This window comes from Thalassophryne amazonica, chromosome 3 (assembly GCF_902500255.1).
Source record: "Thalassophryne amazonica chromosome 3, fThaAma1.1, whole genome shotgun sequence".
Lineage (NCBI taxonomy): Eukaryota > Metazoa > Chordata > Actinopteri > Batrachoidiformes > Batrachoididae > Thalassophryne > Thalassophryne amazonica.
Genome location: NC_047105.1, coordinates 112131361 through 112148981, shown reverse-complemented (window position 1 = coordinate 112148981; position 17621 = coordinate 112131361). Strand labels below are relative to the sequence as shown.

Sequence of the window (17621 nt, the reverse complement as noted above, 5' to 3'; positions counted from 1 at the left end):
GAAGCAGTGTCCTATATGAGCAGACTAATAATAAGTGTGCATCAAAGGCACAAAGATATGCACTCACCAGCCACTTTATTAGACACACCCTTTTCAATTACTTATTAACACAGCTAATTAATTATTAACAGCTAATCAGTCAATCACAAGGCAGCAACTCAATGCATTTAGGTGACTTGCTGAAGCTCAAATCGAGCATCAGAATGGGGAAGAAAGGGGATTTATGTAACTTTGAACGTGGCATGGTTGTTGGTGCAAGACGGGCTGGTCTGAGTATTTCAGAAACTGCTGATTTTGATTTTCACACACAACCATCTCTAGGGTTTACAGAGAATGGTCCAAAAAAGAGAAGACATCCAGTAAGCAACAGCAGTACGTGTTGGAGTTATTCTGTAGATACACTGTTTTATTTTATCATGCATGTTTTGTGTTGTCTGCTCTGGTAGAATGTAGTTCTCTCTGCTCTGATAAAGTGTACTGTACTGATGTGATGGGTGAAGGTTACTTAAGATATGTGACATGAAGTGTTTCTGCAAGTTGTGGTATCTCTGTGTGCACGCTAAGCTCTTTTTCAGGATATGTGAAGATGACCCAGGCAGAATGCAGCCGTAAGCGGAGCAGTGAGATAAAGAATAGAGAATTGAATGTTCCAACCACAGTGTGATTATGATACATTAGTCCTTGTGTCAGAAGACGTGTGATTAATCGATAGATGTCTTAAACACATCTTAATCGAGCCCAAGATTAAAAAGGTTCTGAACGTCCTGAATGTATTGTGCAATCAGCGGTTCTGCGGCAACAGCTCATGCGCTATCACTCCTCCCCTTAGGAGCTGTACCGCCCATGTATGTAGGGAAGTCCTTAATAAAAAGAGCGGGAGCGCAGGCCAGACTTTAGTGTAGCTTTGGTGTACAGCCTGACTGCACTCCTCGCGAGCTAAAATTGACATTCTGTCTCACTGGTGTTTCTTGACTCTGTTTGTCTTATCAAGGTTTTAAGAATGTTTGGAGGCGAAAATACCCAACAGTACGGATGAAGATGCCTTGTTGATTTCAGAGGTCAGAGGAGAATGGACGTGATGCTGTCATGACAATATGGACCAACATCTCTGAGGAATGTTTCAACACCTTGGTGAATCTATGCCACAAAAAACAAGAGCAATCAGAGATTTGTGACATCCACCAATCCAGAGCCGGATCACCTCCAAAATTCAGTGGACTCTTCCATGGCCTAATATCTATCCGTGGTGCAAATTTGGTGAGAACCTGTGAAGTAGTTTTGACGTAATACTTCAAAGCCTATAAACCGTAACGATCCAGAATCTGGATCCAGATCACCTCCGGATCCTCGACGGACGTAATAAAGGCAGTTCTGAAGGCAAAAGAGGATCAACTACCGAGTTACTAGCAAGGTGTACCTAATAAAGTGGTCAGTGAGTGTATCTGAGTGTGACTGCTTCAAAAAGGAGTGAGCGACATAAAAACACATTGACGTCTGGCAGTGGAAGATTTTTGTTAAAACCTGCAACGGAGCAAAAAAAAGGCTTCAGATGAAATACAATGAAGACAAACCTGCATAAATGTGAAGGGCAGACAAACACATAAAGGTGTATGACTTCATTTACCTCTCACACAGCCAAAAATCAACTCGGCGGTTGTGTGGTGGTGGTCGCCCTCCCCACCTTATCGCCGTGTCCTCCGCAAGTAAGTTGGCATGTTCCAAGGAGGAGCAGTGCTTGTAGAAACTCTCTGGGGTGGACAGAACCAGGAGGCAGACTTTGCAGTACATGGTGACCTGTCCAGGCTGGATCTGCTTCTCCCTGCTCAACTGGAGGAGATGCGGGCGAACCGACAGGCCGCTCTGCTCCGCATTCCAAACCTCCATTTCTACCTCACTTTGGGCAGACGAGCAGTGGCCGGCCTCATGCCAGCAGGGTTTTGCGTCCCGGACATGACTACAGTACTGAAACCGACAACCTGGTGAAAGAGGTCGGATCTGGCAGTAGGTGACCTTTCCTTGGCTCCCTACTAGGTGATGAACTAAGACTGGGTTCCATTTGTGTGCTACATCTGCTGCGCACGTGTCACTCCATCTTTTGGGGGTTATTTTTTGTGGTCGCTCGTGAAAGCAGTCTTTACAGAGCACAATGAACTCACCGGAGAACTTCTGGAGGATGCTTTCAGCCATACTTTCAGGAGTGATCAAAGGCTCAGCCTCAGTTACAAGGCTGATGAACTTCTCAAGGTCTACGTTTTTGTCTCGAATAAAGTTCCATACAGTCGCCTCTTCAAAGCTCCTGGCATAAGTGCATCCCTGCCCGTGTTGTGTACAACCAGATCCCTCTTTAAAGAAATTGCAAACATTGTAAATTACATTTTTGCCAAAATTTCTACTTTGCGGGCGCTCTGAGACCGGCCTCCACTGGGTAGAGGCTTTAGCTTTCACTAAAAGCTGTTTTCTGCCACACTGGTGACTGGATGTCTTAACGGTGTAAGTTATTTCATTTTCCTTAACAGAGCAGAGGTCACAAACAGGCTTCAAATCCAGATTTCGTAAAAGATCCTCCAGTGATTCGCTTTTGTCAGGATGAGAAGATCGAGTCTCAGACTTTAATATGAGGTTACACAACAAAGTGTGATCTAATTTGTGATGCTTTTCAAAGTTCCACACAGCAGCCTCCTCGTCACTTCGGGCAAAAGTGCAACGGTTCTTATGCACCCTACAACCGAAGCCCTCCTCAAAAAAGAAGCACACCATATAGTGACTTGGGTTTGGGAAGGCGGGCCGCCTTGAAACAGGCCGCCATTTATGCCCACCTTTGTTCCGGCAGAGCAGGATGTCTCGCGCACACCGGTGATGCACTGGTTTTAATGTGTACGTAATTTCTTTCTCCTCTACACAGCATTCAGCACATACAACTTTGAAGTCATAAGTCAAACAAAGAGCGAGTTCAGGCTCGGTAGCTGACATTGTGGTATATACATAATGCTAAAGCCAGTCGCTAGAATTGGAATGTGTTCTTGCAGCTTGTAAAATATTTACTGGCTGCAGACAAATAAGACGCAGAAGTTCAAACTCTGGTCAACTGAGGTATTAGCAAAAGATTTTCACACAGGGCCAAGTTGGAAGGACACATGTGTAGGTGACATTGTGAAGTCCAAAAATGTCCACCTCTACTTGAATGATTCTGGAAGAGAAAACAGCAGGAGAAAAATACATAAACATACAACTAAACCCTGTTAACTCATGTAGGAGTAACTCGTGTTTCAGCTTTACTACCCTCACTCAATTTGTGGACTCTAAAAATTTAAAATACTGTATAAAGACTACTGCATGATTTTGGTCAACCTCATTAACTCATGGTTTCAGATAACTTGCGGATCGATTTTGTGGACCCTAAATTGTGCGAGTTCGTGAGGTCCACCTGTACTGTGCTTCTACCATGTTTTTCAATCTATTAAAATAAAAATTCCGATTTGTTTACAAAACTGACAAATATTTATTTTCTATATCCGCTTATAGTAGAGAAGCTTGAATCTTCGACTGGACTGGGTTGCTTGACGCGAGGACGTTTCGCTTCAAATCGCAGAAGCTTCCTCAGCTAAAATTCTTGCTCTGGAAGTCTGACTTCTGTCTGACTCTTGTAGAGAAGAATAAAACAGAAGCCAACAAAAGCTGGAGTTTTAAACCTAACCAGACCCCTCCTACTGAGAGGCAGACTGCTATAGGCTAGTGACTAAACAATAGCTGTAATTAGCAACTATTGTGCTGTAGTTTGCACACCAGGACAGCTGTCCCTCTAATGATGGGATGGATGCCTTTCTGATGGCTCCCTTGATGACGTGAATGACTCATTACCATGAACAAAAGACTGAAACTCCTTTGACCTGAGTATCCCATTGTAAACAGGGGATAAAGTGTGTCTCAGACCCCCTCCCCGGTTAAGGCTGGGTTTCAAACGTTTCACAAAGAATGCCTCCTTGACCCCTCTCTCAAACCATTTCTTCTCTCTGGCTAATATTTTAACTTCCTTGTCCTCAAACGTGAGGTTAGTGTCTTTGAGGTGGAGGTGAACTGCAGACACCAAACCACTCCCTTGAACACAAGCTCGGGGTGATCAGGACGCTTCAACACAGAGCCCTACAGGTGCCCACAACTGCAGAGGGAAGGGCTAAAGAACAACGTGTCCGGAAAGCCCTCACAGTATGTGGGTATCCACGATGGTCCCTGGACAAAGTGCAGATGTCCCAGAGAACAAAGAGACCAGATAGACAGGAGACGGAGACAAGAAGAAGAGGAGTGTCTCTCCCTTATTTAGCAGGAGTAGGGGAAAAACTACAGAGGATCTTCAGACAGCACAAAATCCCAGTTTACTTTAAATCGGTTAACACCTTGAGACAGAAATTAGTTCACCCTAAGGACATGATCCCTAGTTACAAACAGAGCAATGTAGTGTATTCTATCAGATGTCAGGAAAACTGTAGCAAACACTACATAGGTGAAACGAAGCAACCTTTACACAAAAGGCTATACCAGCACCGCAGAGAGGGCGCCAGTGGACCTCAGTCTGCAGTTCACCTCCACCTCAAAGACACTAACCACACGTTTGAGGACAAGGAAGTTAAAATATTAGCCAGAGAGAAGAAATGGTTTGAGAGAGGGGTCATGGAGGCATTCTTTGTGAAACGTTTGAAACCCAGCCTTAACCGGGGAGGGGGTCTGGGACACACTTTATCCCCTGTTTACAATGGGGTACTCAGGTCAAAGGAGTTTCAGTCTTTTGTTCATGGTAATGAGTCATTCACGTCATCAAGGGAGCCATCAGAAAGGCATCCATCCCATCATTAGAGGGACAGGTCTCCTGCCATTAGGTGTGCAAACTACAGCACAATAGTTGCTAATTACAGCTATTGTTTAGTCACTAACCTATAGCAGTCTGCCTCTCAGTAGGAGGGGTCTGGTTAGGTTTAAAATTCCAGCTTTTGCTGGCTTCTGTTTTATTCTTCTCTACAAGAGTCAGACAGAAGTCAGACTTCCAGAGCAAGAATTTTAGCTGAGGAAGCTTCTGCGATTTGAAGCTAAACGTCCTCGCGTCAAGCAACCCAGTCCAGTCGAAGATTCAAGCTTCTCTACTATGGATACCACCTGGACAACTGAGAGCCTACACAGAAACATATACCCGCTTATATAATTAAGGGTCACAAGAGGGGCTAGATCCCATCTAGACATGAGCGCAGGCTGCCTGTGGACATGAGTGCAGGCTGGCAGTGGACTTGCTGTCTGCGGACATGACTGCGGGCTGTCTGAAGACATGACCGCGAGCTGGCTGCGGACATGAGCACAGGCTGTCTGCTGACATGATGACAGGCTGGCTGACGACATGGTGGTAGGCTGGCTGTGGACATGACCGCTTGCTGTCTGTGGACATGACCACGGGATGTCTGTGGACATGATCACGAGATGGCTGCGGACATGATTGCGGGATGAATGCGGACATGACCGCGGACTGCCTGTTGACATGACTGCTGGCTGTCTGCGGACATGACCACAGGCTGTCTGCGGACATGATCACGGGCAGCCTGCGCACATGATGGTGGGCTGGCTGTGGATATGAACGCATGCTGCTTGAGGACATGACTGCAGGCTGCCTACGGACATGGGGGCAGGCAGCCCTCCCTCATTTCCGTAGGCTTTCTGCAGACATGCCCGCGAGGTATCTGTGGACATGACCGCGGGCTTTCTGCAGACATTACCGCGGGCTGTCTGCAGACATGAGCACAGGCTGGCTACGGACATGCTGTCTGCGGACATGATCACGGGCAGCCAACGGACATGAGCACGGGCAGCCTACAGACATGACCGAGGGCTGCCTGCTGACATGACCGTGGGCTGTCTGCGGACATGATCGCGGGCTGTCTGCGGACATGACCGCAGACAGCTCGCAGACATGAATGCGAACTGTCTGTGGACATGCTAGCTGAGGACATGACCGCTTCCTGTCTGCAGACATGGCCACAGGTTGTCTGCACACATGATTGCAAACTGTCTGCGGACATGCTAGCTGAGGACAGGACCTTTCCTGTGTGCGGACATGGGCATAGGCTGTCTGCGGACATGATTGCAGGCTGTTTGCTACATGACTGCAGGCTGCCTGGGCACATGATCGCGGGCTGTCTGCGGACATGACCGTGGGTTGTCTGTGGACATGACTGCAGGTTGTCTGCGGACATGACCGCGGGCTGTCTGCGGACATCACCGCGGGCTGTCTGCGGACATCACCGCGGGCAGGCTGCAGACATGACCGCAGGCTGGCTGCGGACATGATCGCAGGCTGGTTGCGGAGATGATTGGGAACTGTCTGCGGACATGCTAGCTGAGGACATGACCGCTTCCTGTCTGCAGACATGGCCACAGGTTGTCTGCACACATGATTGCAAACTGTCTGTGGACATGCTAGCTGAGGACATGACCGCTTCCTGTCTGCAGACATGGCCACAGGTTGTCTGCACACATGATTGCAAACTGTCTGTGGACATGCTAGCTGAGGACAGGACCATTTCCTCTCTGCAGACATGATCGCAGGCTGTTTGCGACATGACCGCAGGCTGCCTGGGCACATGATCGCGGGCTGTCTGCGGACATGACCGTGTGTTGTCTGCGGACATGACCGCGGGCTGTCTGCGGACATGACCGCGGGCTGTCTGCGGACATGACCGCGGGCTGTCTGCGGACATCACCGCGGGCAGGCTGCAGACATGACCGCAGGCTGGCTGCGGGCATGATCGCAGGCTGGTTGCGGACATGATCGCAGGCTGGTTGCGGAGATGATTGGGAACTGTCTGCGGACATGCTAGCTGAGGACATCACCGCTTCCTGCCTGCTGACATGACCACGGGCTATCTGTGGACATGACTGCGGGCTGTCTGCGGACATGACCGCGGGCTGTCTTCAGACATGGTCACAAGCTGTCTGCGGACATGACCGCGGTTGTCTGTGGACATGACCGCGGGCTGTCTGCGGACATGGTCACAAGCTGTCTGCGGACATGACCGTGGTTGTCTGTGGACATGACCACGGGCTGTCTGCAGACATGACTGCAGGCTGGCTGAGGACATGATCGCAGGCTGGGTGTTGACATGATCGCAGGCTGGCTGTGGACATGCTGGCTGCAGACATGATGATAAGGTGGTTGCAGACATGAGTGCAGGATGGCTGCGGACATGATGGCTGCGGACATGATGATAAGGTGGCTGCAGACATGAGTGCAGGATGGCTGCGGACATGATCGCGGGCTGGCTGTGGATATGATCGCGGGCAGCCTATGGACATGACCGCAGACTGGCTGAGGACATGAGTGCAGGCTGGGTGTTGACATGATCACAGGCTGACTGTGGACATGCTGGCTGCAGACATGATCGCAGGCTGGTTGCGGAGATGATTGGGAACTGTCTGCGGACATGCTAGCTGAGGACATCACCGCTTCCTGCCTGCTGACATGACCACGGGCTGTCTGCGGACATGAATGCGTGCTGCCTACGGACATGACCGTGGGTTGTCTGCGGACATGAACGTGGGCTGTCTGCGGACATATACACGAGCTGTCTGCGGACATGATCGCAGGCTGGGTGCGGACATAATGACAAGCTGGCTGTGGACATGGTTGCAGGCTGTCTCCAGAAATGAGTGCAGGCTGGCTTGCGGACATGACCGCGGGCTGTCTGTGGACATGACCGCGGGCTGTCTACGGACATGAACGCGGGCTGTCTGCGGACATATACACGAGCTGTCTGCGGACATGATCGCAGGCTGGGTGCGGACATGATGACAAGCTGGCTGCGGACATGGTTGCAGGCTGTCTCCAGAAATGACCGCGGGCTGTCTGCGGACATGGTCACAAGCTGTCTGCGGACATGACCGTGGTTGTCTGCGGACATGACTGCAGGCTGGCTGAGGACATGATCGAGGCTGGGTGTTGACATGATCACAGGCTGGCTGTGGACATGCTGGCTGCAGACATGATGATAAGGTGGCTGCAGACATGAGTGCAGGATGGCTGCGGACATGATCGCGGGCTGTCTCCACACATGAGCGTGGGCTGGCTTGCGGACATGACCGCGGGCTGTCTGCTGACATGATCACGGGCTGTCTGCGGACATGACAGGGGGCTGTCTGCGGCCATGACCACGGGCTGCCTGCGGACATGAATGCGGGCTGCCTACGGACATATACACAAGCTGTCTGCGGACATGATCGCAGGCTGGGTGCGGACATGATGACAAGCTGGCTGCGGACATGGTTGCAGGCTGTCTCCAGACATGAGCGCAGGCTGGCTTGCGGACATGACCGCGGGCTGTCTGTGGACATGACCGTGGGCTGTCTACGGACATGAACGCGGGCTGTCTGCGGACATGAACGCGGGCTGCCTGCGGACATGAATGCGGGCTGCCTACGGACATGAACGCGGGCTGTCTGCGGACATGAACGCGGGCTGCCTGCGGACATGAATGCGGGTTGCCTACGGACATGACCGCGGGCTGCCTGCGAACATGAATGCGGGCTGCCTACGGACATGATCGCGGGCTGCCTGCTGACATGATCGCGGGCTGTCTCCACACATGACCGTGAGCTGTCTGCGGACATGACTGCGGGCTCTCTGCGGACATGACCGCAGACTGTCTGCGGACATGATCGTGGGCTGCCTGCTGACATGATCGCAGGCTGTCTCCACACATGACCGCGGGCTGTCTGCAGACATGATCGCCGGCTGTCTGCTGTCATGACCGCGGGCTGTCTGCGGACATGAATGCGGGCTGTCTGCGGACATGATCGCGGGCTGCCTGTGGACATGACCTCGGGCTGTCTGCGGACATGTCGCGGGCTGTCTGCGGACATGATGCGGGCTGTTTGCAGACATGATCGCGGGCTGCCTGCTGACATGATCGCGGGCTGTGTGCGGACATGAGCGCAGGCTGTGTGCGGACATGAGCGTAGGCTGTCTGCTGACATGAGCGCAGGCTGTCTGCTGACATGAGTGCGGGCTGCCTGTTGACATGAATGTGGGCTGTCTGCTGACATGAGCGCAGGCTGTCTGCTGACATGAGTGCGGGCTGTCTGCTGACATGAGCGCAGGCTGTCTGCTGACATGAGCGCAGGCTGTCTGCTGACATGAGTGCGGGCTGCCTGTTGGCATGAATGTGGGCTGCCTGCGGACATGAACGCAGGCTGTCTGCAGACATGATCGCAGGCTGGGTGCGGAGATTAGCGCAGTCTGGCTGTGGACATGATGACAAGATGGCTGCGGACATGATCAGTGCTAACCAGTAAGCCACCATGCTACCTTAATCAGAAATTATAAAGCAAATACAAGGTCAGTTGTTCTTAATACTGTGTGAGACCTTTCCATATCCATTAAATTACATAAACTGAAAAAGACCTTTTGAATAAACAAAAAAAAAATCAGTTAAAAATAACACAGGGAATATTACTAATATACTCAAATATTACAATGACGCCCACTACTACTACTTCTAATAATAATAATAATATAATAATAATAATAATAATAATAATAATAATAATAATAATAATAACAACAACAACAACAACAACAATAATGATGATGATATGTCCTCTTTGACATTAATTTAATGTTGTTAACAATACCAGCAGCTGTGTTGACCCTAAAAATTGCCTGAGATTAAAATAAAAATGCAGTTGAAGTCAGTCAGCGTTTTATGGGCCTTTTCAATCCACTAGATGACGGTATTGCACAAAACAAAAATGCAGAGATGTCAATTATTTAGCATATTATTCAAATTGGTTCAAACATTACCAAATTATTGAGTAAATAAAGGGCAAACCGTTGGGAAACAACAATAATAATAACATAGAGACTCACTAATCCCATGGCAAAATATTTCTCATTAAACATGAATATAATATGAATAACTAGTACACTGATACAAATAAAATTAAAAAATGAAGTGAAAATATAAAATAACTAACCAACAATATTTTCTGGAAATTTATTTTTCTGAGATAGGACATCAGTGTTGAAACATTGTGACATTTAAACAGCAACTGGAAAATATGTGGTTTTCCAAAATTATGATTATTACTAAATATTATACCCTTCTTAATCTATTTCTCATGATATAAACTTTTATCTTTAATAGTAAATGTGTTTTGCTGCGTGAGTCCAACAGATGACACAGTTGCACAATTCACCACAACACTTTAAATAAACAAAAAGCAGTGTTGCAAAAAGTTCAAATAAGCAATGGTTAGTATAAAATCGTTTAATCGTGGCCGCGGTTCTTTTAAATAATTGTATTATTCAGCCACCAACAGATGTTTGTGTTTATTTATGAAGAGGTAAACCGGTACATCAATAATAATAATAACAATAAATAATAATAATGATTATTATGTGTTTTTCGATTAAACGATTTATACGGAAGAATATGTGACAGCGTCGTGGGAAAATAATTTGAGATTCTCGACAAAACAAAATATCAATCGACACAATCTGTAATTTGTAATGTAAATTCGACTCACCGGTCGGATTTTTCTTCCTCTTCTTGTGAAGTCTGACGGTTATTTAACAGCAAGATACTTGTCTCTGTCTGTTATAACTAAGCAACGAAATCTAACTTTCGTTTCTCAGGGCTGACGTCATCGTCACCATGGTAAAATCATTATGGGGCAAAAAAAAAAAAAAAAAAACACGTTCCGTCCCCAGCGAGGCGCTCAGAGGCTGCTTCCGCTTCAAACACCACCTGCCTCTTGATAAAGGACCGCTTTTATTATTTTTCTCTGCAAACCAGACAAAGTATCATGGGTCAGGAATATTTCGTGTTTGTTTTTATAATGTATACGCATGAATATTAATTTTCTTAACCTGCTTTGTGACGCAAAGCCCGCTCCAAGCGGGAAGCTTGGACGCTCTCAGATGAAGCCCCGCCCACATGAGGAAGATGCAGTTCCTTGACCAGCCGCTTGAGGCTTCGTCCAAAGCAAGCAGGTTTCCGTTCAACTCTGCCTGCTTTAGAGCAGAAATAAACCTGTGTTCAGCCTGGTACAAAAACCAGTTTTGATCTCTATAGATAGTCTCCTCCTCCATGACAATTGTACAGGGACAACTTTTTTTAATTTCTTAGTTAAAGACATATCATGCATAATTAGGGGCGGGATTGTGGTTGAGCCGAGCGCCTCCGTTTCTCATCGTGTCCATAACTCAGAGGCCACCTGATGATGCCGGTGAACAGTTCCCCCTAAAAATCAGTCCGCCCTGCCTTCACTGCGCATGCGCCATTTCAGCGCATCAGCAGTGATTCACAGATTATTGCCTCGTTTCTGCTTAAAACTGCACTCCAATTATCATCTATCTCAGCAATAGATATCTGAAGTTTTTGTACAGCAATCATTTCCATTATATACTATACTATACTATTCTATACAGCTATACTTTCAACAATATCAAAATTACTAGAAAAACTCTGTATAATCAACTTATCAACTTCCTGGAGAACAACCACCTGCTCAGTGACACTCAGTATGATTTTCGGTCCAAACGTTCCACTATGTTTGCTCTTCTACTGTTCACTGAACATATACGCTCTGCTTTAAACAAAGGACAGGTTACAGGTGCAGTTTTTATAGATTTCCGTAAAGCATTTGATACAGTAAATCATCTCATTTTACTAAGTAAACTTCAGTCCTTTAAGCTGTCCCAAAGTGTGCTTGACATGATTACATCCTATTTGAGTGGCAGGTCTCAAATAGTCAAAATTGGTCAAACAAAATCTCGTCCTCTTAAATACATTATCGGTGTACCACAAGGGAGTACTCTTGGTCCATTACTGTTTCTTCTTTATATTAATGATCTTCCACTTATATGCAACTATTCTAACGTTTTATTGTGTGCAGATGACACTGTACTCTTTTATTCCGACTCAAACCCCAATTTTGTAAATGCTAAATTGTCATCTGATCTCAGAACACTCCAAAACTGGCTAACGGATCACTACCTTAGTGTTAACATGAAAAAGACAGAATGTATGTATTTTCATTCCCCCAGGAAGCAACTCCAAATGTGCAACACAATCATGTTGTGTTGCATATAAATGCATATAAATATCTTGGTGTGCTCTTGGATTCTCATCTTAATTACAAAGAACATGTCAACTCTCTGACCAAGAAACTGCAACAAAAACTGTATGTCTACAACAAAATCAGACCATATTTGACAACCTCTGTTTCTCACACATACCTCCATGCCGTAGTCCTCTCCTCTATCTCCTATTGTTTGCCTATATGGTCTCTCACCACAAATGATGTTCTTGATCCTGTGGCTCGACTGTACAACAGAGCTTTCAAAATTCACTGTCAACTTCCAGTTTGGACCCACCATTGTATAGCCCTGTCCAGATCTATATAAGCAGTATTGCTATTAGATTCTATTTTCAGCTAAAAAAAAACTTCAACCTGCCACCAGCTCTGTTGGCTCTAGTACCAACTACAAACTCTCAAAGGAGCACCAGATCAACATCGGCGGAAAAGCTCCAAGTCCCTTCTTATAAAAACACTTATGGACAAAGTTCATTCTTCTACATCTACACTAAGGTGTGGAATGATATCCCTCTGGGCACTAGATCAATCAGCTCAGAGATACTATTTAAAAAAAACTTACAGAGATGATTTATTGAATAGTTATTCGTGTAACCACTGATCTACCTTTCTCACTTGTCTGATCTTTTTATCTTTTTATTTATGTATTTATGATTTTATGAATGTGTGCTGTACATGTTAGGTTTATTGTCCACATGATTGAATGAAATGTTTGTTTGTGTGTAGGTTTATGTGTAAAACAGGAACCTGTAAATCAGTTTTAACTGAGTCAGGCCTGGGGTAATGTGCAATTGTGCTTTTAACCTTTTTCCTGTATAATAAATGAAATGAAATGAATATCATTTCCATAATAAAAGGCGGTGAGCGATCAGAGCGCCACAGTAGCATGTCTGAGTCTGACTGTCTGAGTCTGACTCTCTACACCCAAAGCAATCAAAGGGAATAATGTGATTATTAACCATCAGATGACAAAGCAAAACCTCTTAAATCATTCTAAAGTCAGTTTTAATATATTGTATTTCATTTGCCATTTCAAATATACAAAGTAAAGATTTTATTATATTCTAATTTTGTATTATTTGGTTGTAATTCATAAAATTCCAGTTGCACCACTAAAATATGAAAGTCTGAAAAAAACATTGTCTAGATTATTTTTATAGCTATCTGAATGATAAAAACCCTTTTTTTTATGATGAAATGAGTGGTAAAATGCATTTACCAAAGTTGGCACATTTGGCTAAGATTTGGCACACTTGTGCCGAATGGAGCCATTCTATATAAAAACACCTACAGTATCAACATACTTTGTCCCAAATACATAAAACTTGTCACACTTGTTGTTAACATCATGAATAACAAGTGTTGTGAATTTCAAATGCATAGTATAATGTAAACTCAACCAATGACATGAATAAAGTAGGTTTTTTATTTTTGAGAGAAAAAAACATGAAACTTTGTCAAATTTAAGCTGCCATTGTTTGATTTGTGTAATAGTTAAAGTGTTAAGGTGGATATCACAAGAAACTAGAAGAACTGTACTTTAAAATGACACATATTGCAATCCTGTGAGGTGTAAGATGTTATTTTTATGTGCTTTGGCACTTGGGTAGGTCCAACTTTTGTACACAAGTCGAAAATAGGTGGGTGGTAAGGTTAAGCAGAAACAAGAGCGATCCATGATGCGTTTAACGTCCTGAACGCATGCAGTGTGAAAGGCCCTTTAGTCTCTCATAGTACCCATTCATTTGATACAAAGTCATTCCAGCAGTAGCCACGAATCCTCCAAAGACACCTAGTATGAAAGACAGTCATCTTCTTACCAGGTTTCTGGTTTGCATCCAAGTCTTACAACCACACCGCAAGTCAGGCAGCACCAGGACCAGAAAGTCTGTCTTTCAGCCTGTTTTACCCTTCCTTCACCGGTTACCAGTGAATTTTTGAATACATGTTAAAATCTTGATCCTAACTTTTAGATCTTGACCCTAACTCCTGCCCAGACAGCAAATGGATCCGGGCCGGATGTAGTCCAGCATCTGGTACCAATCCTGAAAACAGATCTGGTCCAGACAGTTTTTGCACCCTGGCCCAGATCCGGCACGGCTCCGCTTTACAGTTCTGGAACAGATCCGGACCAGATCTGAACTGGATCCGCAAAACACCAACCGTTTACAGACCATATCTGGCACGGATCTGGGACAGATGTGGTCCACATCACAGCACCGTGGCAGGAACATGGGGCATAACGATAAGCAATTTTATCTGAACTCGGTAGAAACTATCCATTAGCGGTTGTAAACTCTGTACTCTGTAATCATGATCATCACTGGGGCTTTTTTAAATGCTTATTGCAAAGCGGTTTGTTTCTTTATGACAATCAAGTTTTATAAGTCCAGGGACACTGATCTGTGTGTTATAGATACAAATCAGTTTCCTCTGATCCACGGAACTTACCCCTGTAAAACTTGTTCCTGCCACGGTGCTGTGATGCGATCCACATCTGCCCCAGATCCGTGCCAGATATGGTCTGTAAACGGTTGGTGTTTTGCAGATCCAGTTCAGATCTGGTCCGGATCTGTTCCAGAACTGTAAAGCGGAGCTGTGCCGGATCTGGGCCAGGGTGCAAAAACTGTCTGGACTGGATCTGTTTTCAGGATTGGTACCAGATGTTGGACTACATCCGGCCCAGATCTATTTGCTGTCTGGGTGCTTACATCTCTGACCTGCTACAGCTTCACACCCTGATCTGAAGTCTGAGGTCAGCAGGCCAGATGCTATTTGTGGTCCCAAAAAAACCATTTCAAGACGCAAGGTGATCACTCCTTTGAAGCATTAGCACCTAGGCTGTGGAACACTCTACTGCTTTCCCCTCGTTGTCTAGACACTGTTGATGTATTTAAAATCATTTAAAGATTTTTACTTGAAACAGGTTTATAGTTAGACAAGAGTTTTTATTGTTTTATTCTTTTTATTGTGTTATCCTGTTTTTACAACCTGTTTTAAATGTACCCTGTCTGTATTTTTTTGTATTTTACTTGTTTGCTTTTATCAAACACTTTGTGATGTCATATCTGTGAAAGGTGCTCCATAAATAAAATTTACTTACTTACTTAAAGACTTGGGATTTCATTCACGTGCAAAGCTGATCTGAGACATTCCGCTGCAATGTTTGCGCTGAGTGAAATTCTCATCTTATTTAATGTTGCATGCTAACGGCATTAGCACTTTTAGAAGCTATTAGTAGCTTGGTCCATTACTATAGGTCTCATTAATGCACGATTACTGAGAAATTAATCACATATAACCTCAATCCTCTCCTCCTTGCACTGGCTCCCCATCCATTTCAGACTCCAATTTAAAATTCTAGTACTGACTTTTAGAGCTCTGCATGGTCAAATGCCATCTTATATCACCGAGCTATTACATCCATATGTGACAAGTAGGTCTCTGAGGTCTTCGGACCTGGGCCTATTGGTTGTGCCTAGGACAAGACTGAAGACCAGGGGAGACTGTGCTTTCGAGGTGGTGGCACCTAAAATGTGGAATGCATTGCCTTTGGACCTACGCTCCATGGACTCTGTTGAAACATTTAAAGTGAAGCTAAAAACCCTTTTGTATAGGCTGGCTTTTACCTAGTTTTTATGGTTTTATGTTTCTGCTGTTTTTAATTTCTCTGTTCTTATATGAAGCACTTTGTGATTTCTATCTTGAAAGGTGCTATATAAATGAACCTTACTTACTAAATTAAGCAGCTCATCAGTTTTATTAACTACAACAAACAAACTCTTATCAGAACCATATGATTTAATAAACACCCGAACACGTGTTAGTTTAGCTGGTACTGACTCTACTATAGGGTTGTGTTCAGCCTTCTTTCATCACACAACTGAATAGCCCTTGCTCAAGTCAGTTCTGTTTCAGTTTAGTTATATTGTACCAAATCACAACAAAGCTGCCCCAAGGCACTTCATGTCTTTGATTCACGCACTTGCACACCTGTCGTCGTGATGATCCCACCCACTGTGTTCACAGTTGGACGCCGTTCTTTGTTCTACCGGCTGCCACGCACTCTGCGCTGGACACTGTGTATATAAAATAATTATTTTGTGTCAGATTAATCATTTTCTCTGCAAATTGGCCTTTGAAAATGGCTGTAATTGTTTCCTGAATCACAGTTGTCCGCTCCAGCTTCAGCCGTTCGCGCATGCCTCACAAGCTGCGGAAAGCATTTTGAGCCATCTTAAAAGGTAATAATTTGTAATGTTTACATTGCCATGGCTTAGTAAAATAGTTGTGTGTTCTTTCCTTCTTGTGTGCAACTGTTAAAGTATGTTTATGAGCGATTTAACATCCTTCAAAAGAGTTGCGCTCTGATGTAATCCTCTGACGTCACCACTCGCTCTGTTCACTTCTTTACTCCACTCGACGAGCTGCACGTTGTGTTGGCGATTAGATCGCGCCACGTAGCACAATTATGCGCAAATTATTTTTTTTTTACATTTCAAAATTCTCTGTGCGCAATAGCACGCACCGGTGCCCCTCTCACATCCTGTCTGCACCTGTTAAAGACGAGTTTACGCTCCTGCACGACACAGGTCATGCTAGTGCTTGAGTCAACGGCATGTTCATGTAAGGGGGCTTTTAGTCCACATTAAGCCCCAACATCCCCAAAAAGGAAGCCTTCCCTGCAGTCCTATTCAACGGAGATGAGTTGGGCTGTCCAGCCCCACACCAAAGAACTGGCAGCAGTTCCTTCACTTGAGCAACAACAAGACTGAATTGTTCAGATTCAGAGAATGACATTCAGAGAATGACGAGCTAACGGTAAAGACATCAACAGATAAGTCTCTCATTGTTAAGGCCCCCTGACTCACACACTAGCACAACCTGTGTTGTGCTGGAGAGTAAACTCCTCTTTAACTGGTGCAGACTGAACGTGAGGGGCGCCGGTACGTGCTATTGCGCACAGAGAATTTTGAAATGTTAAAAAAAATCTTTCATGCATAAATGTCATGCTATACGCAATCTAATCTCCAACACTATGTGCAGCCCATCAAGTGGAGTGAAGAAGAAGTGTTATAAACATATTTTAACAGCTGCACACAAGAAGGAAAGAACACACAACTGTTTTACCAAGCCATGACAATGTAAACATGACAGATAATTACCTTTTCAGACGGCTCAAAATGCTTTCTGCAGCTCAAGGCACCTGCCTGAGGCATTGAAGGTCATGGACATTCAATGTTGGTTTTCGGCCATGCTGCTTACGTGTAGAAAGTTCTAGAGATTCTCTGAATCTTCTGATTATATTATGGACTGTAGATGATGAAATCCCTACATTTCTTGCAATTGAACATTGAGAAACACTGTGCTTAAACTGTTGGGGTATTTTTCCATGCAGTTGTTCACAAAGTGGTGATCCTCGGACCATCTTTTCTTGTAAACAGCTGAGCATTTTGGAGATGCTCCTTTTATATCCCATCATGACACTCACC

General features: G+C 45.2%; 1 protein-coding gene across 1 annotated transcript in view; it reads right to left on the bottom strand.

Annotated features, from left to right (window-relative positions):
- Positions 1-10706, bottom strand: part of helz2a (helicase with zinc finger 2a) — a 61675-nt gene extending 50969 nt beyond the window's left edge. Inside the window, exons 1-2 of the mRNA XM_034167315.1 lie at positions 10558-10706; positions 1625-3187 (exon numbers count right to left, since the gene is read on the bottom strand). Coding sequence (XP_034023206.1) covers positions 1625-2970 — 1346 coding nt within the window. The 5' untranslated portion in view covers positions 2971-3187; positions 10558-10706. The remainder of the gene's footprint in view (positions 1-1624; positions 3188-10557) is intronic.
- Positions 10707-17621: the final 6915 nt, after the last annotated feature.